This window comes from Mizuhopecten yessoensis, unplaced genomic scaffold (assembly GCF_002113885.1).
Source record: "Mizuhopecten yessoensis strain PY_sf001 unplaced genomic scaffold, ASM211388v2 scaffold716241, whole genome shotgun sequence".
NCBI lineage: Eukaryota > Metazoa > Mollusca > Bivalvia > Pectinida > Pectinidae > Mizuhopecten > Mizuhopecten yessoensis.
Genome location: NW_018480018.1, coordinates 395,797 through 409,343, shown reverse-complemented (window position 1 = coordinate 409,343; position 13,547 = coordinate 395,797). Strand labels below are relative to the sequence as shown.

The 13,547-nt window shown below is 37.7% G+C and overlaps 1 protein-coding gene across 3 annotated transcripts; it reads right to left on the bottom strand.

Annotated features, from left to right (window-relative positions):
- Window positions 1-8,085: 8,085 nt before the first annotated feature.
- LOC110442273 lies at window positions 8,086-13,051 on the bottom strand. Of its 3 annotated transcripts, none has more exons than XM_021485791.1 (3): window positions 12,877-13,051; window positions 8,849-8,997; window positions 8,086-8,543 (listed from the first exon to the last, which is right to left on the bottom strand). In XM_021485791.1, the coding sequence occupies exons 2-3, from the start codon at window positions 8,907-8,909 to the stop codon at window positions 8,260-8,262; spliced, it is 345 nt and encodes a 114-aa protein (XP_021341466.1). In that variant the 5' UTR covers window positions 8,910-8,997; window positions 12,877-13,051; the 3' UTR covers window positions 8,086-8,259. The 3 variants fall into 3 exon arrangements, with proteins under 3 accessions (XP_021341466.1, XP_021341465.1, XP_021341467.1); XM_021485790.1 differs by having other exon boundaries at window positions 12,923-13,051; XM_021485792.1 differs by lacking the exon at window positions 12,877-13,051 and adding an exon at window positions 11,718-11,778.
- Window positions 13,052-13,547: the final 496 nt, after the last annotated feature.

Genomic DNA, 13,547 nt, shown 5'->3' with positions numbered 1-13,547 from the left:
TGTCCTAAATTGGCACTAGTTTCTTAATTGAACGCCAAACAAACAAAACAAAACAAAACCAGCCCTACTGTGATTATTATTAAAATCAAAGTGGCATAACGTCATAACCATGGTTACGTCCTTATTTTTTTATACTTACATTTGCGCTGCAACCTGTACATTGTATTTACCATATGTATTTAGGAGAGGACTTTTGTTAAGTTGTAATAACTTGTTGTCCAATCCATTTGTATATTTGTACAATAAAATATGTTTAAACTAAAAAACTATGAACATTGCCAGCAGATAGCATTTCATTTGAGTGTATTTACATTTGTTCTGCATTGCCACTATAAAACACTACCAAGGCCAGTTCCGTGTTATGATACTATAATACAGGCGTAGTGATATCTGTACGGGTCCGACTAACTACTGGATCGCTGTTCCCCTCCGCACAAGCAAGCAGATAAGCATAAAACACTATGATGCAATAATAGTAACAGTTGGATTTAAGACTATTATAAAATGTGAATTGAGTAAATTGATTGATCAAATTATGGAAAGTGTAGCAAGTGTATATTTCCACGAACTATATTTGTTACGGGAAAAGTCACGTGACAACATTCCGTGAGCAATTCCATGGGCTGTACTACCTCTTGAACAAACACCGCGAAATTCGAATTTAAAAGAGCGTTGTGAACTTAGATATGTGAAAACAAACCAAAAATGAAAACTGTAAATACAAGCATCAAATAACATTCTGTTCCGTGTTATGGTCCAATAACACGGAACAGGATTGCAGACAAATAATCACAGAGCTAAAGAGCGTTACTCATTGTGTCTGCAATCCTGTTCCGTGTTATAGGACCATAGCTATCTAATGCTTAAATGAAAGCAATACACTTTTGTTACGTTTTACGTGGTTAATTATGACGTCATAGCTTAACCTTGTGAAATGAGAGTCTTGTCGCTTCGCTTCGGATAACATGGAGTATGCCCCTCCTTCAAACGCCCAAATGACTACATATTATCGGCGCCAAACTTATTTAAATAGGGCTGTTCCTCCAATGTCGTTTAAAGGATTATTCTATAATAAAATTGAAATATATGGATTGAGCGGCGTTTTTAGCTCACCTGCATACCGCAGCGTCCGTCGTCCGTCCGTCCGTCAACTTTTCCTTAGTCCTGAATAGCCCAGTAGATTTTGACTAAGTTTGGCCCGGAAAATCCTTAGGCTAAGGTTTCTCAATTTTGTATAAACGGTAGGTCTGGGCCCCCTGGGGGCAAAGGAGTGGGGCCCACTAGGGGAAATAGAATAAAAACCTTTAAAAGCATTCTCCTACCAAAGGGATTAAGGGATTTCATCCCAATTTAGTATGGAGCATCCTTAGGCCTAGGGGACTCAATCTTGTATTAACGGTGGGTGTGACCCCCCTCGGGTCAGAGAGGCAGGGCCTAATAGGGGCATATCTGTTGATATGATGTTAAATAATACTAAACCAAACCAAACCAAACTCAATAGGGGAAATAGAGGTAATATCTTTAAGATCCTTCTCCTACCATAGGGATGAAGAGATTTTATCCTTATTGAGTCTGGAGCATCCTCGGGTCAAGGGGACTCAATTTTGTATAACCTTTTAAAATCCTTCTATTACCGTAGGGATAAAGGGATGTTATCAAAATTTGGCCTGGATTATCCTTTGGCAAAGGGGACTAAATTTTGTACAAACAGAGGGTGTGGCCCCTCTGTGTGAAGAGTTGCGATGCCCAATAGGGGAATTTAAGGTTTAAATCTTTAAAATCTTTCTTCTTCTGTACAATTGAAGGGATTTTATCAAAATTTGGCCTGGAACATCCTTGGGCAAAGGGGACTAGATTTTGTGTAAATCGAGGATGTGGCCCCTCTGCGTGCAGAGTTACGGGGCCCAAGAGGGAAGTTAAAGGTTTGAAACTTTAAAATCCTTCTTCCTCAGTACCATTAGAGGGATTTTCTTTGGTAACAAGCATACTTTCCCATGGTTGCTTTATTATCCAAGTGAGCGATACAGGCCCTCTGGTTTAAATTTGTGTACCGGTATAAACGCAAATCGGTAACATCTAACAGTGTTTTCTTACGTCATGATGTCTGGAAGATTTGTTACGTCATTGTTTTGTGTGTGACGTCATGATGTCTGGAAGGTTTGTTACGTCATTGTTTTGTGTGTAATGGCATGATGTGAGAAAAGTAAGAATAATAAAGAACGGGTCAAACACACCAACATAACCTGTCTCCAGCACACATACACGCATGCATGCCTACATTACACACATGAAGACACGTTCTGGAATGACCTTAGCTGTTGATAAGTCATTAAACCCTATAAACTAAACCAAACCAAACCATTGGTAACAGGTACCAGACACAAGTCGGTGTTTTAATCCTGGCACGTCCTTAAATGCCCAAAGCTGTTAACAGGACGCAAGACACTCACAAACAAACACATTAGATGACACGTTCATGTACAAAAAACTATCGAGTTTAAAAAAAAGGTTTTCACACAGGCTCCCAATGTTGTCAGGAGTGCGTACCGAACTTCAGACCACATCACTAATTCGTTGATTGGATCAACCAATCAGAGCTCGTTTGGTCAGAACCTGAAAAATCTAGCGACCGACCTGTCTGATATCAAACAGTAGAGAAATGATACAAAGGTAGGTTATCCAGACAAGTAAGAGTGCTCTACGTCAATGTTCATCGCGATTCCTTTTCTTGGCATTTTTATTGGAATTTGCTGCAAAGAACACGGCATATCGCTTACATAGTAACGCTAACATTCGTTGTGAGATTAAACTATCAGCTTTCACTTCAATTCCAAAGTATAGGAAGGAAACCGAGTGAATCGAACGGATTTCGGCCAATCTGCTCTCGGGAAATGTTTGTTATAAGAGTATAAAGACCGATCCTTTTCCGATCGGGTCTTTTTATTTAGTTTTGTTTTTTCATTATTTTTGATAGATAAACCCTTATGTCCCTGACTAGAGGAAAGATCGAATGTGGGAACAAACATTACTCATTTCAGGAGGTCGGAATTTGTCTGCTCTGATAATTGATTAGCTGAGATGGTTGGTGAGATTAATTGTAACTCAGAGGAAAGGATTGGGTTGCTCTGGTATTTGGTACCAGAACGCCACTTTCTTTAGCAAGTACAGTGTAACAAGTACAGTGTAACACGAACAGTGTAACAAGTACAGTGAAACAAGTACAGTGTAACAAGTACAGTGTAACAAGTACAGTGTAACAAGTACAGTGTAACAAGTACCGTGTAACAAATACAGTGTAACAAGTACGGTGTAACAAGTACGGTGTAACAAATACGGTGTAACAAGTACAGTGTAACAAGAACAGTGTAACCAGCACAGTGTAACAAGAACAGTGTAACAAGTACGGTGTAACAAGTACAGTGTAACAAGTACGGTGTAACAAGAACAGTGTAACAAGTACAGTGTAACAAGTACAGTGTAACCAGCACAGTGTAACAAGTACAGTGTAACAAGTACAGTGTAACAAGTACAGTGTAACAAGAACAGTGTAACAAGTACAGTGAAACAAGTACGGTGTAACAAGTACAGTGTAACAAGTACAGTGTAACAAGAACAGTGTAACAAGTACAGTGAAACAAGTACAGTGTAACAAGTACAGTGTAACAAGAGCAGTGTAACAAGAACAGTGTAACAAGTACAGTGTAACAAGTACGGTGTAACCAGTACAGTGTAACAAGTACAGTGTAACAAGTACGGTGTAACAAGAACAGTGTAACAAGTACAGTGTAACAAGTACGGTGTAACAAGTACGGTGTAACAAGTACAGTGTAACAAGTACGGTGTAACAAGTACAGTGTAATTTGCGTTCCATGGTTCAATTATGTTGTGGATGGATCCTTGTGTGTGAAAGATTTTGTTTTTGTTGTTGTTTTCAATAATCTTTTTTAATGCATGTAGCTGAGGCCAGCAGAAGGCTGCTCACTACATAAAAAGAACTGATATATCTTTGGCTTTTTATATGGTAGATGTAGAAGTATCTAAGATGTTGTAAATAGAGTGTTTATTGTCATAAGGTGCAAATACATACCTTCACGGCACCTAGGACTATGATACATGATCATGAATAGTACACGTACACATTTTCCTCTTTTTTCTTCGTAGAAACATCATTATAGGTTTCTATTAATTTTTCCTAAAATGTCACCATCTATCTTGGATACGACTTTGGGTGGCGCTGGACTGGTGTGATGTTAACATCGTCCCAGACTTTGGGTGACGCTGGAATGGTATGATGCTAACATGTACATCGTCCCAGGCTTTGGGTGACGCTGGACTGGTATGATGCTAACATCGTCCCAGACTTTGGGTGACGCTGGACTGGTATGATGCTAACATCGTCCCAGACTTTGGGTGACGCTGGACTGGTGTGATGTTAACACCTTCCCAGACTTTGGGTGACGCTGGACTGGTATGATGCTAACATCGTCCCAGACTTTGGGTGATGCTGGACTGGTATGTTGTTAACATCGTCCGAGACTCTGGGTGATGCTGGACTGGTATGTTGTTAACATCGTCCGAGACTTTGGGTGATGCTGGACTGCTGTGATGTTAACATCGTCCCAGACTTTGAGTTACGCTGGACTGGTGTGATGTTAACATCGTCCCAGGCTTTGGGTGACGCTGGAATGGTATGATGCTAACATGTACCTCGTCCCAGGCTTTGGGTGACGCTGGACTGGTATGATGTTAACATCGTCCCAGACTTTGGGTGGCGCTGGACTGGTATGATGTTTACATCGTCCCAGACTTTGGGTGACGCTGGACTTGTGTGATGTTAACATCGTCCCAGACTTTGGGTGACTCTGGACTGGTATGATGTTAACATCGTCCCAGACTTTGGGTGACGCTGGACTGGTGTGATGTTAACATCGTCCCTGACTTTGGGTGACGCAGGACTGGTGTGATGTTAACATCGTCCCAGACTTTGGTTGACGCTGGACTGGTATGGTGTTAACATCGTCCCAGATTTAGGGTGACGCTGGACTGGTATGATATTAACATCGTCCAAGACTCTGGGTGACGCTGGACTGGTGTGATGTTAACATCGTCCCAGACGCTGTACTTGTGTGATGTTAACATCGTCCCAGACATTGGGTGACGCTGGACTGGTGTGATGTTAACATCGTCCCAGACTTTGGGTGACGCTGGGCTGGTGTGATGTTAACCTCGTTCCAGACTTTGGGTGACTCTGGACTGGTATGATATTAACATCGTCCAAGAATCTGGGTGACGCTGGGCTTGTGTGATGTTAACATAGTCCCAGACTTTGGGAGACGCTGGACTGTTCTGATGTTAACATCGTCTCAGATTTTGGTTACGCTGGACTGGGGTGATGTTAACATCGTGCCAGACTTTGGGTGACTCTGGACTGGTATGATGTTAACATCGTCCCAGACTTTGACTGACGCTGGACTGGTATGATGTTAACATCGTTCCAGACTTTGGGTGACGCTGGACTGTTGTGATGTTAACATCGTCCCAGACTTTGGGTGGCGCTGGACTGGTATGATGTTTACACCGTCCGAGACTTTGGGTGACGCTGGAATGGTATGATGTTAACATCGTCCCAGACTTTGGGTGACGCTGGACTGGTGTGATGTTAACACCGTCCCAGACTTTGGGTGACGCTGGAATGGTATGATGTTAACATCGTCCCTGACTTTGGGTGACGCTGTACTGGTGTGATGTTAACATCGTCCCAGACTTTGGGTGACGCTGGACTTGTGTGATGTTAAAATCGTCCCAGATTTTGGTTACGCTGGACTTGTGTGATGTTAAAATCGTCCCTGACTTTGGGCGACGCTGTACTGGTGTGATATTAACATCGTCCAAGCCTCTGGGTGACGCTGGACTGGGGTGATGTTAACATCGTCCGAGACTTTGTGTGACGCTGAACAGGTATGGTGTTAACATCCGTCCAGATTTAGGGTGACGCTGGACTGGGGTGAAGATAACATCGTCCCAGACTTGGGGTGACGCTGGAATGGTGTGATGTTAACATTGTCCCAATGTTAACATCGTCCCAGGCTTTGGGTGACGCTGGACTTGTGTGATGTTAAAATCGTCCCTGACTTTGGATGACGCTGTACTGGTGTGATATTAACATCGTCCAAGCCTCTGGGTGACGCTGGACTGGTCTGATGTTAACATCGTGCCAGACTTTGGGTGACGATGGACTGGTATGATGTTTACACCGTCCGAGACTTTGGGGGACGCTGGAATGGTATGATGGTAACATCGTCCGAGACCTTGTGTGACGCTGAACTGGGATGGTGTTAACATCGGTCCAGCTTTAGGGTGACGCTGGACTGGTTTGATGTTAACACCGTCCCAGAATTTGGGTGACGCTGTACTGTTGTGATGTTAACATCGTCCGAGACTTTGTGTGACGCTGAACAGGTATGGTGTTAACATCGGTCCAGATTTAGGGTGGCGCTGGACTGGGGTGATGTTAACATCGTCACAGACTTTGGGTGACGCTGGACTGGTATGATGTTAACATCGTCCACGACTTTGGGTGACGCTGGACTGGTGTGATGTTAACACCGTCCCAGACTTTGGGTGACGCTGGACTGGTGTGATGTTAACATTGTCCCAATGTTAACATCGTCCCAGACTTTGGGTGGGGCTCGACTGGTATGATGTTAACATCGTCCCAGACTTTGGGTGACGCTGGCCTGATGTGATGTTAACATCGTCCCAGACTTTGGGTGACGCTGGACTGGTGTGATGTTAACACCGTCCCAGACTTTGGTTACGCTGGACTGGTGTGATGTTAACACCGTCCCAGACTTTGGGTGACGCTGGACTGGTATGATGTTAACATCGTCCCAGACTTTGGGTGACGCTGGACTTGTCTGACGTAAACATCGTTCCAGTCCTGTGGCCTATTCTTGTGCTCCACCTGTTTGGAATGTATTCAAGATTGATGTTGTAAACATGTTTATGCAATATGGTTGACATTGTTGTTACCATGTCTGCCATGTTATTTGTCATTTAATAAAATAACGTTTACTGGACATATTTTAATCTTGTTGTTCTTGATGTATATTTATCCAAAAAACTAGCTTAAGTCGTGATCTGATGATCGTGATGGGGATTTATAGCATAAACAAGAGTATCAGTGGAACTGATGCATGCTCCCCTAAAACAACTTTATTGGAGGCTTTCGCTGTATGTGAATTTGGCATTTGTTTAGTTTTTTGACACATAATGGTAAAAATATGTTGAAATGTGGAGTTTGGAAGAAGAAAAAAAATGGTTATAACATACATACATGTATATGTGTCTGATATTTTAGCAAAGGGCAATAACTCTATTATTAAGGGGCTGCAGACCCTGAATAGGATACAGTGCAAATCACCTTAGTGTGACTGATGTACACACCAAGATGCATGATCCTATCTGAAATGCGAGCAAAGTTATGCTTCCGACACATCATTTTAGCAAAGGGCAATAACTCTGTAAATAAGGGGTCGGGGGCCCTTAATTTGGTACCGTGCGCATCGCCTTAGTATGACTTATGTACAAACCAAGTGACAGTTTTATTATCCTACCTTAAATGCCGGCAAAGCTATGCTCCGGACACAACATTTTACAAAGGGCAATAGCTCTGTAAATAAGGGTTGAGGGCCCATAATTTGGTTCAGTGCACATCGTCTTAGTATGAGTGAGATAGACATCAAGATCCTAGCTTAAGTGTGGGTAAAGTGATGCTCCGGACACTAAAAGGACAGAAGTACGTTTACTGTTAACTTTATCAGTTCGGTCCGAGGTTTACTTGCGCAGTGGCGAATCTACTTTTTGTTTTAGATTCAAGAAATCATTGCCTAAAATAGTTATATAGCGGTGTTTCCTATTATCTCAAATTGGACACATTATCAACAAAATTGTATTCACTCCACATCGCCAAACTTTGTCCCTTAATCCTCCACTGAAGCACGTTGGTTTAAGTGGGGAAAAGAGAAAATACACATGTAAGGGTAAACTTTAAGATTGTAGAGAAACTATGAGAAAATGACAAACGTATGTTAAGTAATTTATTTCAAAGGGAAACGGTCGATTTGATGTATTACAATTATACTTGTATCTTTGAAACAGATTTAGTTATCGTCATTGTAAGATTCATTTTAAATATTGTGATTTAGACGAGTACAGATTTATTCGTTGTCGATAGCTAACTACATCCGTATTGTGAGTTTAGTATAAGTATGGATTGTGTGACTGGCCATACATCCCATTCACATAGCCTCTGGTGTAGTCGTACGGAGCGTATGGAGGCCTCTTGGTACCAGAACTGCCCTTCGTGGGAATTCCTAAATTCTGCATTAAAGATGCTATCCCCGTGTCATGCATCACCTCGTTTGAGAATCGCTTGACGCTTGGGTCGAACCTGAGGAAGCGCAGAAGTATCCATATACTGGCCGCCTCTATGTTGAAGAGGAGCGATCCTACTGTAAGTGCCGCGGTAATATCTAACTGATCTGTAAGGGAAGGATGGACATTACACATCAATTAAGCTGCCTTGTTTTAATCGAACACTAAACTTAATTTTGAATCTTTGATATTTATTCAATCATTAATCTGAAACACAATAAACAAAGTCATGGCATTTATAATACTTACTCCTACACACAAAAATACTCGTATTTATTCAAGTTTGAAAACGATTGACCGGTTAAATTTTGTCTTGAACTTTGCCTGTATATCAGTCTTGCATATCTGCCATGTTTAGGTTTTCATATATATTTGTACTATGTGTGAAGTACATTTCCTCGTGGTGGCTTACCTCGGTCTGATAAGGGCGAGAAATACAGGCCAGCGTATATCAGTAAAAGTGGGATGTTCATACTGACGACTGCGGCAGAGGTCCTCACGTGCACGTGCTTTTGATGTCCTCACGAACAGTGGAAATTAGCATCGTCAATTACTTGAATACTGAAATGTAACAATTATGTCATTCGCTTATATCCAGAAATAAGTCGTGATCATTCCGGGAGGATAATGCTGTCCTTATACGGGTAAGTATAATTAACGGTTAGACATTAAACTTCTGTAAGTATAGATTACATACCAGTGATCGTATAACAGATTATTTGATTACAGAAAATAAAATAATAATCATATAATAATATACCAGTCCATATTGCATAAGTTTCTATAACATCGAAACAAGAAGAGGCAACATATAAAGAAACATTATTTAATATAATGTGACAAATCGTGATAGAAAACTTTTAAATAATGTGACAAATCGTGATATAAAACTTTTAAATAATGTAACAAAACGTGATATAAAACTTTTAAATAATGTTACAAAACGGGATATAAAACATTTAAATAATGTTACAAAACGGGATATATAACTTTTAAATAATGTGACAAAACGGGATATAAACTTTTAAATAATGTGAAAAAACGTGATATAAAACTTTTAAATAATATGAGAAAACGTGATATAAAACAATTATGTGACAAATCGTGATAGAAAACTTTTAAATAATGTGACAAATCGTGACATAAAACTTTTAAATAATGTGAGAGAACGTGATATAAAACTTTTAAATAATGTGAAAAAACGTGATATAAAACTTTTAAATAATGTGACAAAACATGATATAAAACTTTTAAATAATGTGACAAAACGTGATATAAAACTTTTAAATAATGTGAAAAAAACCTGATATAAAACTTTTAAATAATGTGAGAGAACGTGATACAAAACTTTTAAATAATAAGAAAAAACGTGATATAAACCTTTTAAATAATGTGACAAAATGTGATATAAACTTTCAAATAATGTGACAAAACGTGATATAAATTTTTTAAATAATTTGACAAAACGTGATATAAAACTTAAATAATGTGACAAAACGTGATATAAAACTTGAATAATGTGACAAAACGTGATATAAAACTTTTAAATAATGTGAAAAAACGGGATATATAACTTTTAAATAATGTGACAAAACGGGATATAAACTTTTAAATAATGTGACAATGCGTGATATAAACTTTTAAATAATGTTACAAAACGAGATATAAAACTTTTAAATAATGTTACAAAACGGGATATAAACTTTTAAATAATGTTACAAAACAGGATATAAACTTTTAAATAATGTGAAAAAAACGTGATATTAAACTTTTAAATAATGTGACAAAACGTGATATAAAACTTTTAAATAATATGAGAAAACGGGATATAAAACTTTTAAATAATATTACAAAACGGGATATAAAACTTTTAAATAATGTGAAAAAAACGTGATATTAAACTTTTAAATAATGTGAGAAAACTTGATATAAAACTTTTAAATAATATTACAAAACGGGATATATAACTTTTAAATAATGTGACAAAACGGGATATAAACTTTTAAATACTGTGAAAAAAACCGTGATATTAAACTTTTAAATAATGTCACAAAACGTGATGTAAAACTTTTAAATAATGTTACAAAACAGGATATAAACTTTTAAATAATGTTACAAAAAGGGATATAAACTTTTAAATACTGTGAAAAAAACCGTGATATTAAACTTTTAAAGAATGCCACAAAACGTGATATAAAACTTTTAAATAATGTGGGAAAACGTGATATAAAACTTTTAACTAATGTGAGAAAACGTGATATAAATTTTTTAAATAATTTGACAAAATGTGATATAAAACTTTTAAATAATGTGAGAAAACGTGATATAAAACTTTTTAATAATGTGACAAAACGGGATATAAACTGTTAAATAATGTTACAAAACGGGATATAAATTTTTAAATAATGTTACAAAACGGGTTATAAACTTTTAAATAATGTTACAGAACGGGATATAAACTTTTAAATACTGTTACAAAACAGGATATAAGCTTTTAAATAATGTGACAAGACGGGATATATAACTTTTAAATAATGTGACCAAACGGGATATAAACTTTTAAATACTGTGAAAAAAACCGTGATATTAAACTTTTAAATAATGTCACAAAACGTGATGTAAAACTTTTAAATAATGTGAAAAAACGTGATATAAAACTTTTAACTAATGTGAGAAAACGTGATATAAAACTTTTAAATCATGTGACAAAACGTGATATAAAACTTTTAAAATAATGTGAAAAAAAACTGTGATATTAAACTTTTAAATAATGTCACAAAACGTGATGTAAAACTTTTAAATAATGTCACAAAACGCGATATAAAACTTTTAAATAATGTCACAAAACGCGATATAAAACTTTTAAATAATGTCACAAAACGGGATATAAACTATTAAATAATGTTACAAAACGGGATATAAATTTTTAAATAATGTTACAAAACGGGATATAAACTTTTAAATAATGTGAAAAAAAACCGTGATATTAAACTTTTAAATAATGTCACAAAACGTGATATAAAACTTTTAGATAATGTGAGAAAACGTGATATAAAACTTTTAAAATAATGTGAAAAAAAACTGTGATATTAAACTTTTAAATAATGTCACAAAACGTGATATAAAACTTTTAAATAATGTGAGAAAACGTGATATAAAACATAATGTGACAAAACGGGATATAAACTTTTAAATATTGTGACAAAACGGGATATATAACTTTCCATATATTAACCTTAACCATTCCTATATTACTGATGAACAGATAACCACATACACACCTAATAAACAGCTGTTCGTCTCTATCAGGGGGAACGGAACTCTACCTTACTTCCTGAATCAGTGATCCACGTTACGACACAGGTGTCATGTCACCATGTCGTATATATACACGGCAAACTTACCGTACATTATTACATATTAATGTATAAACATGTCGTATATATATACACGGCACACTAATCCGTACATTATTATATATTATTATATAAACAACCTTAAGTGTGACTGTGGGTGAAATATACAACTGTTAAAACTACGCTTTACATAACGTACGTGGGAAGGTCAATATTGAAAAGCTAAATGATTATAGATGCTGTTCTTGGTAACAACGATATGTCAGTATCATTTAATCAATCCTCACGAGTGCTTAGCACTATAATAATTGTCAAAATACGAATTTAAGATGTTCACACAATTTCGTCTTCTAGGCAACTACCCTCCGCTTTGTTGTTAAATTCTATGTGCTCTTTGGCTTTGACACAATCCGATAAAATTATTACACTGAGTTATTTCACTTAGCAATCAGGTGGACCAAACGGTATGTATTGTATGAAGAAAGGTGATATAAATTGTAAGTACGAACGTGTGTAAACGCGTTGGTATTTATACATATATGTGTAGCCATTCCATATGGCCTGTACACAGTGTGCATTGTCCCGTGCACAAAACTGTCCAAATCACGGTCAAGTATGTGACAATTGTTTTTCTTGATGATCTAAGATTTGTTGCAGTCTTCCAATGATTGCCAAATATATCCCGGAGATCGTATGTAAGCCAACATTAACATGTATAAGTGGTACGTATAATAGCTTAATGCTCCACTCCTTTCGTCGAACCATCATACCCTGCCTCCAGTACACATACACACATACACGAGTATATAACACACACGGAGACTATATATATATACAATATATAACACACACGGAGACTATTTATATGTACAATATATAACACACACGGAGACTATATATATATACAATATATTACACACACGGAAGTTATTCCTTGAAGGAATCTAATAGTTAATATGACGCTATTCAACCCAATAAACAAAACAAAACAAATCATTTCGCACTGTTATTACTGTAACTACATGCGTTCTCAAGGAGTTTGGCCAGGATATACATTGATATAGATACAGATCTTTACACTCACAATATTTATACCAGTCATTCCCTGATTCTGTCAGTAGAGACATTACCTTCATTCTCCATCATAATTCCAGTGGGTCCATTCGGAACATCGTGCTTGGTAATTTTATATCCTGACACTCCACTGATACCCACGGTAATAAACTATTCCTAACAGACATATACATACACTGACACGAAAACACCCGAGGCGAACGGTTGACGTTCGTATAGTACCCGGTACATATGCCCGGGGGAGATTGACTTGTAACGTTCGATTGATAGGGTGTGATTCGTACTCCTTTGACCACATCTATGGTAATGATCAAACAATATTACACCGTATACATAACAAACTATACTGATCAATAAAGTGGCAGGGTCTATAGAATATACTTGGTTTGGTTTGGTTTATTTTTTATAACGTCCTATTAATAGTTAAGGTCATTAAAGGACGTGCCTCCATGCGTGAAGTGTATGCGTGCTTGCGTGTGTGTATACAGGAGACAGGGTAAGTAGTTGTGCTTGCCTCCTTGTGTGTATACAGGAGACATGGTATGTTGTTGTGCTTGCCTCCGTGTGTGTATGCAGGAGACAGGGTATGTTGGTGTTCTTGCCTCCGTGTGTGTATACAGGAGACAGGGTATGTTGGTGTGCTTGCCTCCGTGTGTGTATACAGGAGACAGGGTATGTTGG